Source organism: Amia ocellicauda, chromosome 17 (assembly GCF_036373705.1).
Source record: "Amia ocellicauda isolate fAmiCal2 chromosome 17, fAmiCal2.hap1, whole genome shotgun sequence".
Lineage (NCBI taxonomy): Eukaryota > Metazoa > Chordata > Actinopteri > Amiiformes > Amiidae > Amia > Amia ocellicauda.
The window spans coordinates 13,298,407-13,311,714 of record NC_089866.1 but is presented as its reverse complement, the minus strand read 5'-3'; the positions used below and the strand labels follow the sequence as shown (position 1 = coordinate 13,311,714).

Below are 13,308 nucleotides of genomic sequence, written 5' to 3'. Positions count from 1 at the left end.
ATTTTAATATTCATTATGGTTACACTTTACCATGTAATGGACTTGCAAATCTATTTACATTCTTACATTATTCTGTTATATGCCATAATCTGTAGAAAATGCATTTTTAAACTGAACGGCCACTCATTCGTATCTGCATGCATTGCAAAACAAATCGCTCTGTTCCAGCTCAATGTATTTAAACGGATTTAGCGTAGTAAAAGCAAGGAAACCTTGCATAGGTTTACCTATATGCAGTTCTTTTGTAACTGTTTACAATAGGAAATGCAGTTTATTGTATGAATCTGAGCTTATTAAAAATCTGTTCAAAATTGAATTGAACTCTGAAGGAATATTGCCAAATACTTTCATGACATGAAAAAAAAAGAAAAAATAACTAATGTAGAGAACAGGTAAAGAATTATCCCAGTGTTATAAATGGTTAGTAGACTCATGTTTTTGCCGATTAATTGTTTTATGGAACACAAGGAAATAAAAGATCAAGCAGAATAATAGGCAGTAAATGCTTTATTATTAACATTAAAACCAATATTTTCAATTATTTAATGCTAACTCAAAGTAAGTAACAGGTACATTCTACAGAAACTTTTACTGTAAACTATAGTCATGTAACAAAAACAAACAAAAATTTCACAGGATAGGTGCCACCTTAAACCATATCTAATTTAAAAAGTCATTTTCTAATGAAAGAAACATACACACACAAAAATATATATAAAAAATAGACTACTACCTTGGTGGGGTCCCTCTGAAAGTATAAAGTGGTTCTAAGAACAGAAACAAGTATGGAAAAACTGTGGCATTTTATCCCTGGCAAATTCTCACCAAGACCAGCTGTGCTCGCGTTTCCAGCATCATGGTTCACTCAAGTGACCATTTCGTTCCCTGGAGGTCCACCCACACTATGTCATACAGTACACATTGCTGAAACCTAGTCAATGTGATTTTAAAATGTCAGTTAAGCACACTACTTCTATAATGTCCATTTCCATATGTCCAAATAATAGCAGCTAAATAACCTTTGGCAAGGGAGGCACTATTTCCTTCAACGTGATTTTTAACACAGATGAACCTGTTAATAAGTTGCTAATTACAAACTTCAATCAGTCTTTCGTTTCAGTCTGCAGGGTTTCTGTACTATTCCAATCACAGATAAATAGATATAACTTTCTGACAACTCTGAATCCCAGCATGGAGTGTATTTTACAGGCTAAGTTATGTGAAATTGTGTTTGGTTATCCAGGAGTAAAAGTAAAAGGGACAGACAATGCAGGGTTGTACAGAGTTGTAATTGTCCACAAGTGCATGCAGTAGACAGCATTTCAGGTGCTCAGAAAGTGAAAACATTTCCTATATTATAAGCACAGTTTGATCCACACGTCTACTCTGAAAATCAACTGCAGCTCTGATTGACCCATTTAAAATACCTCGAGACGATCTGGGATATCAGAAGGCTTTTTCTCCAACATCAGTGAAAGCTGGGGGGTGAAAATGAATTAAAGGCATGGCACGATTTAATCCGGTTTAAACAGCTTGCTCAAAATTTAAAATATCGGCACCAAGAAGAGAGACTACTCTCTGGGTGTTAAAGTCCTTAATGTGGATTATAACATCACAATATTAAATCTGCACCCCCAACTCTTTTATTAGTTGGAGCATCTCCTGTACTGTCCATGCCCTGAAATATTAAGGGGAAGACAAATCTTGGAAAACATCTCAGCAGTGCAGTCTGCATCACTCAAGCATCATTTCCAAAGGCGCGATTCTTTCTCCAGCTTTTTATCTTCTGAAAGCTCACAGCTTTACTAAATTAAAAGTATATATAAAAATAAAAATTAAAGATGGTGAGCTACACACAAGTACCTTTAAAACATTCTTTAAATACAAATCATAAATGATTAGTTTCTTCATAATATGTTAATACTGTCAACGTAAGAATGAAAAAAAAAAAATACATGTACATTATTAAAAGTGAATATCGTCCTTTAAAGTGACTACAGCTCCACTAGTTGAGTAAAGATGCACAGACTGTAAAAGTGTTCTTTTAAGTATTCATTTAAAAAAAAAAGAAATTCTAGGTATCTTTTCTAAAAGAGCTCAGTGTTTAGGTCACAGGCTTTGCTTTCCAAGTTCACTAACAATCATTTTACAAAACTGAATGACTTTTGATGACAGTGAAAATAAATACAGGCCATGACAATCAAAGAGGAGAAAAAAAAAAAAAAAAACTCAGTCTATGAAAGATGCAACACAAAGGAAAAAAGGACCCAACACCTAGAGAGTGCTGGTTAAAATGACTCCACCCACATGTCTACAAACCCACAGGGTCCAAAAGACTTCACTGGCTTCTTGGTTTTCACATCAACTGCAAAAGTTCAACCAAATAAAAAGTAAGGGGCAGTTAAGTGAAGAAAACAAAAAAATGAAAATCGTACAAAAGATGTTCAGGATGTGCAGCTGGCAATAGCTGGACACCAGAGCAAAAGAATGGAAAGTGAAAAATATGAGATCAGATAGTGGTATATAATAATAATAATAATAATACAAATAAAATAAAAAAATCACCACGAAAGGTTTTGTTGGGAAAGGGGAGAAAACTGGGGGGAAAAAACAAAACAAAAACACATCCTAAGTCAAAAAGATCAGCAGGTGTGTGCGTCTGCCATCCTGTTGCTCCTCAGCGGGCTCCTTTAGGATCTCTGTGGGACGTCATGGCTCTAGGAACAGGAATTGTGGGAGTTGGCGACACTGCCGCTACATCCATCCCATTTCTGAGGCATATTGGCTTTTAATAGGGACCCAACCCAAATGAAAACAATTGGAAGTGACCATCTGTCAAACAAGCAGCCCGTCTCATCTGTCTCTCATTTCATCCAAGGCAGTTTGTTAAAGTCTAGTCTAGCATGGTGAAGTGTCCAGGCAGGCCGTTTGGTGGAGGCAGGCAGGCAGACAGGCAGGCGAGCGGGAGAAGAGCTGGTGGGAACTTTGTAAAAATTATAATCGTAAAAATAATAATGAACAGAAAGTGGCAAGTCACCGTCTTTTTGGCACAAGAGGACGAGCTCCCTTCTCCACATCGCTCCTCATAATCCTGTAGAAAGCAGGCATTCCAGTCCAGCGTCTGAGCACGGTCAATTGTTTTCAGTCAATCTGAGCTCTGCATGGCTTCATCAAGCAGTCTCCAATGTAGTTTCACCACCACCACGACTACCTTCAAGACAAACACAAGGTAGGATTCTCAGTAAAACATTCAGGTACGATACAGGCATGTCCAGGTGACAGCGGAACGTAATCCAATCCTTCCCCCATCCCACAGAAGAGATCAACAACCTACTTTATGTTAGTGCCCAATACAAATGTATTTGGGGAATCAATAAAAAAAGGCAAACAGAATGTTAGGGTATATTGTCAAAAGTGTAGAATTGAGAACAAGGGCAGTGATGTTCAGACTGTACAATGCGCTAGTTAGAGCTCATCTGGATACTGTGGACAGCTCTGGGCTCCACACTTCAAGAAGGATATCGCTGCTCTAGAGGCAGTTCAGAGGAGAGCAACCAGACTTATTCCAGGTCTGCAGGGAATGTCCTACTGAGAGACTGAGGAACTGAACCTTTTCACCCTGGAACAGAGGAGACTACGTGGGGACTTGATTCAAGTCTTCAAAATCATGAAAGGCATCGACCACATCAAACCAGAGGAGCTTTTCCAGATCAGCAGGGACACACGCACCCAGGGACACAAATGGAAATCGGGCTTCAAGGCATTCAAGACGGATAACAGGAGACACTTCTTCACACAGAGAGGCGTCACAATCTGAACAAACTGATGTGGCTGAAGCCGCAAATTTGGGAACATTGAAAAATGGACTGGATAGGATCCTTGGATCACTAAGTTATTAATGGACACCAAAGGAGCACGATGGGTCAAATGGCCTCCTCTCGTTTGTAAACTTACTTATGTTCTTATTTGTATAATTTTCCCATGTCAGTTTGCCAATAAAAACGGTATAGCCCAAAACACTTCAACTTTGATAAAGAATTATATGATGCTATTACAAAAGTTATGACATGAGTGTCCACATAGGGGTGCTAAAGAACTGGTTTTCATTCATTTCAAACTGGATGACACAAAGACACAAAAAGCAAACCTTTTATCCGTAGAACTACAAATGCTAAAGGAAACCAACATTGTGCTCAAGTGACTAATACTTCATATAGAGAAGTACATGAAGACCAAAAATCCCCCTGTGTCGAAGAGCAGACAACTTCCAGGGACTCTTTCAGAATTGCAACAATAGGCCATTTAAGTCAAATGTATTGTGCTCACATACAGGAAGAGGGGATGTCACCTCAAAAAGTCCCAGCTGTTCTACAGCACACAAACATGAGAAAAATCACACCAGGAGCAAGGACAAAGATGACAAAGGAAAACAAAAAACAAAAACAAGGAAAGGAAGGGGAACAAAGAGAGGAAGAAGAAGAATCAGATAACTTGGGTATAGAATGGTGCACCCACAATTCACTTCTGTCAACTACTGTGCTCTTAATGCACAATGCAAGAGGACTGGCTGAGGTCCATTTTAACAGGCTGTCAAGGGCAGCATTCATATTTAAACATTGATATTAAATAACTGAAAGCTGAATTGTTAGCTTTGAATGAAGTATAAATTAATACTTTGGGAATTCCTAAAACCCACAAAGCCGATTAGTGAGGCTGATCAAAATCTGTAATGATGTAACTGTAGACAGGTAACACACAAGGCTATTATAGAGTCAACAATGGCTGTGAGAAAGGAAGTCTATTTCCAGTTTTACACACAGCTCACAAATACTGTGTATGCTTGACAGTACAGAGTGAGGGGAATTGTTTTTCTTTCCCAATAAACCGTTTCCTGTATAATAGTGTCTCTCTCTCTCTCTCTCAAAGGGAAAAAGTGGGCACATCGGAAAGATGGCATCTTTTCCTAAAAAAACGTCATTGTGATCCTGCGACTGGGCGAGGCTGACAAAGCCTGAATAGGAGTGCCAGTCTCTCTCTCTCCCTGTATCACTGCGGGGCACTGAAATCCTTCCATGGTTTGCCAAAATCCCCTCGTGAAGTGCCTTATTCATTAAAAATATCCACTCCACTGGGCATCTTCCTGTGCTACACAGATCCAGGACAAAAAGACAGTTTTAAAGCTCGCATTCATTGAGCTCCCAGCAGCTTCTTTCCCTTGAGAATCGACACCCTGTCTGAATACAGAGTATCCGTTCACCGTGGACTCGCTCTCTCTGTGACGAAAAAAAGAAGTCACATCCACGGTTAAATCACTCCTGCCATCCCGAATCCCGTCTACGGTCCCTACATAGAAAGCAGCAATGCAGTTCATTGGAATATAATGGCTTATGGGAGTAACTCTCAGGTTCTCTAATCTCAGACCAGGGACTGACTCAGCAAAGTAAAGACATCTGCAATTTGGATTTTATTTTCTAACCAGGGGAAACTAAATGTTATTTTATCGCTTTTCACTTAAAAAATGGGATGCAGAAAACATTCTTGCTTTTGCATCTCACACACTTAATTAACAGCAGTCAGTGCTTTACAGAGGTACTAAAACACTTTTTTTTTTGCCCTTTTAGAAAATATTGGCAGCCTGGCTACTGGCAGAACACTGGGCCACTGGATGGAAACAAGAGGACATACACCACAGGAGGAAGAAAAAAGCAAAAAATCTGGTATTTTAAACCTCTGCAGGAGAACTACATGGATTATTATCCGATTATATATCAATCATCATCATCATTTGCCTTTATCAATCCACTGCTGGATGAAGACCTCCCTAAAATGTTTTCACTTTGGCTGTTTTCAAGGTCACATCACCAAATCTTTTTTCATCTTCCCATCTTTTATGTGATCTTCTGGTATATTTTGTTTTGTTCTCTTTTTAATCTATTGAGATCCATTCTCTAGGATCTTTTGTAAATCTTTCCTCTGTTCTTCCTCAAACACCACTGCCATTGTATCATTCTCACTCTTTCAATGAGGACACCGTTTATTCTTCAATCCATTTCTTAGTTTTTCAGTCTCTTGGTCCAAACTATTCCAATCATGCATCTTTCCATACTTCTTTGTGTTGTTTCCAGTTTCTGTATCATGTTTGTATTTAGTGACCAGGTTTCAGTTTCAGGGCTATAAGTAAGCACCAGTAGTTTGCACTGATCAAATACTTTTCTCTTCAGGCAAATTTGTAGATTTCCTTTCAATAGTGTAATTTCTTCCGAATGTAGTGCATCCCATTTTCACTTTTGACTTCTTCTACAAAAAATCTCACCATCTGTGCTTATTTGTTAGCTAAGGTACACCTAACTTAATACTTCCAAGTATCTTTTGATATTCAGTATATTCCATTGTTATAGGTTTTAACAGAGCTGTTGAGCTTGACTTTAGTCCTTTTTTCTTACATGCATCTGATATTTCCTGAATTTGAAGCTGCAGATCCTCAGGTGTTTTTACAAAGATGAGGATGTCATTGTCAAATCATAGTTTTTTTTTCAAGTCAGCTCCATTTCTCAATTTCCTTTTTCTTCACAGTCCAATATCTTTAACAATTCAAGTGTTACCATGAGTTTTGGAGAGATGGTCTCTCCTTGAAGTACTCCTTTGCAGGTCTTGATTTTGTCAGTGTCTTGGTGGAGTCGGATTGTTTGATGTGAAATAGTTGTAGATACATTTCATACAATTGATGCACATTTCCTCAATGTTTTGATTTCTTAGAGCCCTGATGAATATATTGAAATCAAACATTTTCTCATAGTTGTTAAAGCCCAGGCACAGTGGAAACTCATATCCCCTACATCCATTGTGTTCGATCCAGTCCTGAATCCTGCTTGTTCTCTTGGTATAGAGAAAGGCTAGTGGGTCTTGAAAGCGATGTCTTAATCCCTTTGTAATGTCGATGGTAAGTAGACTAATAGGCCTATAGTTCAGATCATCTTTGTCGTTGTGTGTGAAGGAGTATGACAGTTGCATCGTTTCATTTATCGGGTATTTGTTTAATTCTGAATCACTGAACATTTTTGGAAGAATTCTAATTTTTCTTCTCTAGCTTCTTTTGGGATCTCCACTGTGATACCATAATCTCCATTCCCCCCCCCCATTATTCATCTTTATGGCATATATTGTTACATTTTTAACATTTAAGTTTACTGAACATAGATTAATCCTAGTAGGTAGTATTTAAGATGCAATATACAAGATATTTAAGAAAGGGGGCCCAATACTTATGTATACATACATATCCTTGAATAAGCTTCTCTGAAATAAAGTGTAATCTTAACTGCTACTCACTAGGTGTATTTGTTGTGTACAGTCTTGCTGTATTTCATGCACATTTTTTCAATTGTCCACAAAATACAGGTTTTATCGTCACATTAGTATTCTACATTTGACTCTACTTTGAGAGTTGTTAATGAATATCTACCTTTCACCACTCTGGTGAGTCTGTGGGGGAGCGGCCATCTGCTACAGGAAGAAGTGAGAAATGGTTGGGGGAAAGGAAAAGCAAACTTTTTTCATAGAAAGGGCAACTCCAGCGGCCATGAGAGGTGTGAGGCACATACAGTCCTCCTTCACCAAGATGAAAGGGTGAGATGATACACAGGCACATCAGACCACAGTGACAGAATTGCCTGCAGGAAACTAGCAGGCCAGTGATGGTAGGACATTGTGATTAAAAACACTGCAGAGAGATGGAAGAGAGCAGGAATGAACACCTGACTTACAGGAGGGTAGAGGAGCAACACACTCCTCCAGACAAAATGCAGAAGTGATAGATATGTGGTACTTCAGTATATAAAACTTAATCATCCATTGCTACACTGTCAAATCTGGCACAGGCATTGAATGTAACAGTAAAGGGTGGTATAAAGAAGCTATACAGGGGTGCAAAGGGGGAAAACGGGCAAAATGCTATTTTGTCACAATGAAAGGGGGAATAGACACTATAAAGTCCAGAACAGCTCTCACATGCGAACTGTACCAGTTCCCTCACATTAACACATCTGCTGAGATCCACGCTGAGAAACAAACAAATCTGATCACTTGATTCTGGATCTGATACCCTACAAAACATCAAACAAAGCTCACATGGCAAAATGTGCAATGTATCAACTTATTTTTTTCAACAACTTGACAAAGAAGGGTTTATATAAACAGGGAACCATGTTCACATCCTGTGAGGAGACCATCATTAATTTTAAAGGGGCCCATTTGTGGCAGTATTTAGATTACACTCTATATGATGTTGCTTTGTTCTGGGCCCAGCTGAATGTGCCACACTGTCAGAGCTCCTCACTCACCTTATTTGATGAGGATTCCAGGGGACCGTGCATCTTCTTCGGAAATATTCTTCAAATTTTTTTCGGCTTCCTCTGCAGACCTGGAATGGAAATGCAAGGATTGTGAAGCTTGGATGTGGATTGCAGGTTGCAATTTTCCACATCTGTATTGGTCCCCATACAGCAAAAGAGAAAGAAACATGCTGAAAGTATGTTTTACATATATATGACAATATGCAAAAATATTCTGTATATAGATTAGTATTAATTTAAACATTTTTTTTTTCTTTAAAGTTATTATAATATAAATGCATTTATATAGGTCGCCATTTTCTACATATTGCAAACATAATTTATAAAATAATTTCAGGACACTAGATTTATTTTCTGTATGGATCTTCCTGTAGCCTCAACAGCCTGAACTTGAACTGTATGACAACACTGAAAAATGAAATCTATTGCTTCTAATACAGGCTTGTATTTTGGGCTTAGTTTTAATTTTACATTTGAACAAATTATCCACATGCTGTCAAATGCAAGAATGTAGTCATTGATAATCACGGAAAGTAACTTACAGCTGTCAATTTTACCCTCTCTATTATATATTCAGTGTAGTCTTTGCTAAGACTTGTAACAATGTTCAAATCCATGAGTTATGAAAGCATTTTAACTGCTCTCCACCCATACAATGAAACAGGAACCCAAAGTGTTTGTGATGCAGTTCTGTCCTTTTGAATGATCTGAACACCAGTTATGTGTGTTTGAAATGAAAAATTAAAATCACAGAATCCACAAATACATAGAGGTCAAATGTTGATACATAAATGTTGCACTCCTATTCAGTGCTAATACAAATTAAGAATACATCAACAAAACCCCTTAACAAATGTGTTTACAAGAAAGACTATTCAAATATTTATTTCGATATGTACAAACAATAAGAAAATACATGAATTTGTTCTGCTTTCATTCACAGTACTAGCTCAACATTATCAGTACAAGGTACTTTAAGGACAATGACAGACATGCACAACTTGATCTTCATACACCATTTAGGTTATAATAGACCTTCAAAGATTCATACTTCTTTTCTGGAAGAGCTGTGTGTAAGTTATTTTGATTCAGTCGTGTTTCATTTAAATCCTTGCACAGTATTTCTGCTTTGACCTGGGGGAATGTGAGTAATTGACTTGGGTACATGAATTCAAACTTTTTGTAAACTGGACACATATGTAAACAGAAGACATGCAACAGGAGATTTCGGTGGACTTACTCCTAAAAAGAGTTTGCTATATCTTGTAATTAAACTACAAGCAGATAAGGGATTAATGAGTGATCACTTAAAAGCAAAATGAAATCACGAGAGGAATGTATACTCCATTAATGAAGCTGGCAGACTTCATTAAGAATTGTTACACAAAAGGGGACAGGAGCTGCTCCCTCTACCCTCCCCCCCCCAAACCCCAAAAATGCTTCAGTCTGTGCCAGCACTGTTCCAAACACAGGCAGGCTGTGAAACTCCAGTTGAAATGATCTATTCTTCTAGGCTTTGCTGACCTAGATTTCAGTGTTATGAGGAGCACAGGCTTTCTCTTGGTACAGAAATGAGTTTGAGAGCAGCTGGCCAGAACTCTGGATCCTAAAGCCAGAAAACTGGCTCTGCAGCAGGAATCTAAAGACCTTGACTGAACCTGACACACAGCAGCCATTGCCTTCTCCCCCCGCTTGCCGTGTCAGGCATTGACAGAGACAATGAGAAGATCAACACCATCGTATGAACCTCCACCCCCCCCCTATGACTCACACTGACCTCATCAGTCACTGACACCATGATCTACACATTGATCGGCACTCCCTTCGCGGTTTTAGGAGCCAAACGGGCTATTCTGCTTTACATTCATATTGATGGTTTTAATAGTCGATGACATGCAACATTTAAATTGCAAAATGAATGGATCATGTATTCTGTACATATATTGTCATAAATGTGTGTATATAGTATTAAAATAAATATACCTGTATTTGCAATTTTCTGCACCTTGTACAGTATTTTGCATCACTGTGTAAACTGAATTGTTAGATTGTGTTTTTTTGGTACTTGAATACAAGTCACCCTGGAAAAAAGATATCAGCCAAATAAACTGACAACAAAAAACAAAAATATGTATCAATAAAAAATATATATACTGGAATGACTGTGTACTTTGACAACGTAGTTGATTTATCCATAATAGAAAAAAAATGAAAATGGCTAAATCAGCATCATTTTTGCTTATGTGGATTTGCTAATGAAAGTCATTTTTCAACATTAAAAGCCTTCAAATTGTGTCACAGACAAAATATGTCTGTCGGTTTGCCATTTGTGTGACCACAGATCGTAACTTAAACAAAGAACACATGTATAAGTACGCTGGCTTGAATCTTAGGCTATAAAAGACACGTGCATCTTCTGGGTGATGCACGGCCTGTCCCTGACCGTCTCAGCCCCCTCATCGCTGCCCTAACCTCCCCCCATGCCTGTCTGCTATTCTGCCACAATTTATCTCTGCTCGGGGCACCAGGGAACAGGAGAGATGGTAAAGGCCACTGACAGAAATACGGCTGTAATCTTGTCTCTGGGGATTGTGAAAATGTATGATAGCACGACATTCTCTATCAGGCTTGATATTTTATGGCCCAGGGTTGTTCCGGTGAGTGAGCAGGGAAAGGAGAGTGGATACGGGAGAGAGGGTGCACAGGTGCATCTTGAATTTTCTGCCGTTTATGCAGAGTTGGGTTAGCACTCGTCTTAAAAGCCTCTTCCAAATTAAGCACCCAGGACCTGTAGTTCCTGTCTGATGCAGAGATCTGTTTCTCCCACACTGTGCTATCACACCTGCACCTGCAGCTCATCAGCACAGCACACAACTCACAAAGACCTTCATTCATAACAAGCAAGGCCCTGCCAAATTCACACCCCAACAACCTGCCAACCGCATTTGCAGTTTTAAACTTAAAGAAGTCAGTCAAGTCTTGAAACTGATGTGGCAGCAGTGTGGAGTAGTGGTCAGGGTCATGGGTTCAATCCCAGGTGGGGGACACTGCTGTTGTACCCTTGAGCAAGGAACTTTAATGTGATATATTGTAACCAATCGCTCTGAATAAGGGCATATAATATAAAATAAATATATATATTTTTTTAAGTCCACTTATCCAACTATCATGTTTTTTTTTTTTTTTATTCCATTTTCATGTAAAGCTTACTTAAAATCTGAAAATAAATACATCTGAAATAAATGAAAGAAATGCGTTTTGTTCCCCACTTTTTCTCTCTCCTGTTATTAAATACATTTCTCGTTTATTCCCCAGTGCTTTAACAATAACAGATAAATACAGTAAAATCCAGGAGTGCTTTAGGACAAAGCTTTGCTGCCATGAAAGAAAAGTAAAGAAAGTTAAACAATCATTACCACCACCTTTAAAAACCCACAGTTTCCACCCTGACAAAAATACACATCTCTACACTTCTCAATCATGTGAGGGGTGTGGGGGGAATTATATGAATTCTGAAATAAAGCTGCTTGCATTAAGCTGGTTACCCAGAGACACTAATTGAGAAGTCAAACATAATAAGAGGAAGAGCATTGTTTTAACTCCTTACACTAAGAAGTCTTTGACGTCCTCCACTGTGATGTCCCCCGTGGTGTCGAGTGTGATGTCAGCACTGCTGTTGGGGGAGTCGAGAGGAGGAGAAGACAGAGCCGCCTGGATCTCTTCCAGAACTCCTGAGGGAAGGAGAGAGAGAGGGAGTGCACACAAAGGGTTAGGGAGGCCGTACTGCAAAACAGGCTGGAAACCAGAAAACACCAGCTCCTACTAGCATGAATAGAGCCAGCATTTGTTTGACTTTAGTCTTGGTCTCAGTTTAACATCTTTTTTGGTTTTCTTGTAATCTCCATTAAGCAAAAGCAGACTAACCTCGAACCCTTAGTAAGGGGCAAAAGTTGAGTTTGACCTACTGAATTTAAACACATCAGTTTTTGCCAAAGGGATTTCCAACTGTGACATTTATGTATATACTTTTAGAGCATATGACATGTGCTTTTGCTGGATTTAAAAAAAAAATTGTTTTAAGTTTTAACTTTTTTCTGGCTTAAGTGAATTTCAGTAGGGCAAAAATGTACTGGCTTTAAGACCATGATTACCCATTTTGTGGTCTGCAACGGCTCTTGAAAATGACAATAAAAGGAGACTGGAAAAAAAAAAAAAAACAATACCACCAACAACAAACGAACACTCAGTGGATGCATAGAGGCAGGCTGTCTCGGCCCGGCCCTGATGAGGAATGATGTCACAGTGACAGTGGGGGGGTAAAACAATAACAATGAAAAGAGGATTCCAGCCACCAAGTGTGACCTTTCCATGACTCCGATGTGTGGGCCATTCTGTACACACCTGTTGACCTCTTCCAGTCTAAAAAGACTGTTTACACAGGTTCGCTCATACATCCTAAAGCAGCACTGGACACGCCTACAGTTTAGACACTGCACTGAGCCCTGGGTTGTGTATTGACCACAGATCTGATCATTCCATCAGTAGTGTCAACACCAACACCGCAATTAGACAGCCTTCTGCTATAGACATCTAATATTAGTACAGATATTTTAGGAAACATGGTATGGTAGAAAACGGTAACGTATTTCTCTACTGCAAGTGTAGTCTTGTTGTAATGCTGTGCACGTTTCACTGTGGTGTAAAGAGCAGCAGATAATTTTTTTTTCCTTAAGATGCAAATTGATTATTTCAAAGCGGTCTGGTTTTTAAAATTATATTGTAAAGAGCCCTAAAGAGACTCACTGCCTGGGAGTTAATTTTCAATGTGCAGAGAGAGAGAATGCTCACACAGCTTTTAAAATAACAATATAGCATCTCATTACTTCTCCTGATTAAGTCATATTTGCCTTCATTTATTTTTTTCCATTATGTAAATGTAATAGTTTAAACCCAGAAT

General features: G+C 38.7%; 1 protein-coding gene across 1 annotated transcript in view; it reads right to left on the bottom strand.

Moving 5' to 3' along the window:
- Positions 1–489: 489 nt before the first annotated feature.
- llgl1 (LLGL scribble cell polarity complex component 1) overlaps positions 490–13,308 on the bottom strand; it is an 83,974-nt gene continuing 71,155 nt past the window's right edge. Inside the window, exons 21-23 of the mRNA XM_066688960.1 lie at positions 11,959–12,082; positions 8,340–8,419; positions 490–3,211 (exon numbers count right to left, since the gene is read on the bottom strand). Of these exons, the coding sequence (XP_066545057.1) occupies positions 8,341–8,419; positions 11,959–12,082 (203 nt within the window). The 3' untranslated portion in view covers positions 490–3,211; position 8,340. The remainder of the gene's footprint in view (positions 3,212–8,339; positions 8,420–11,958; positions 12,083–13,308) is intronic.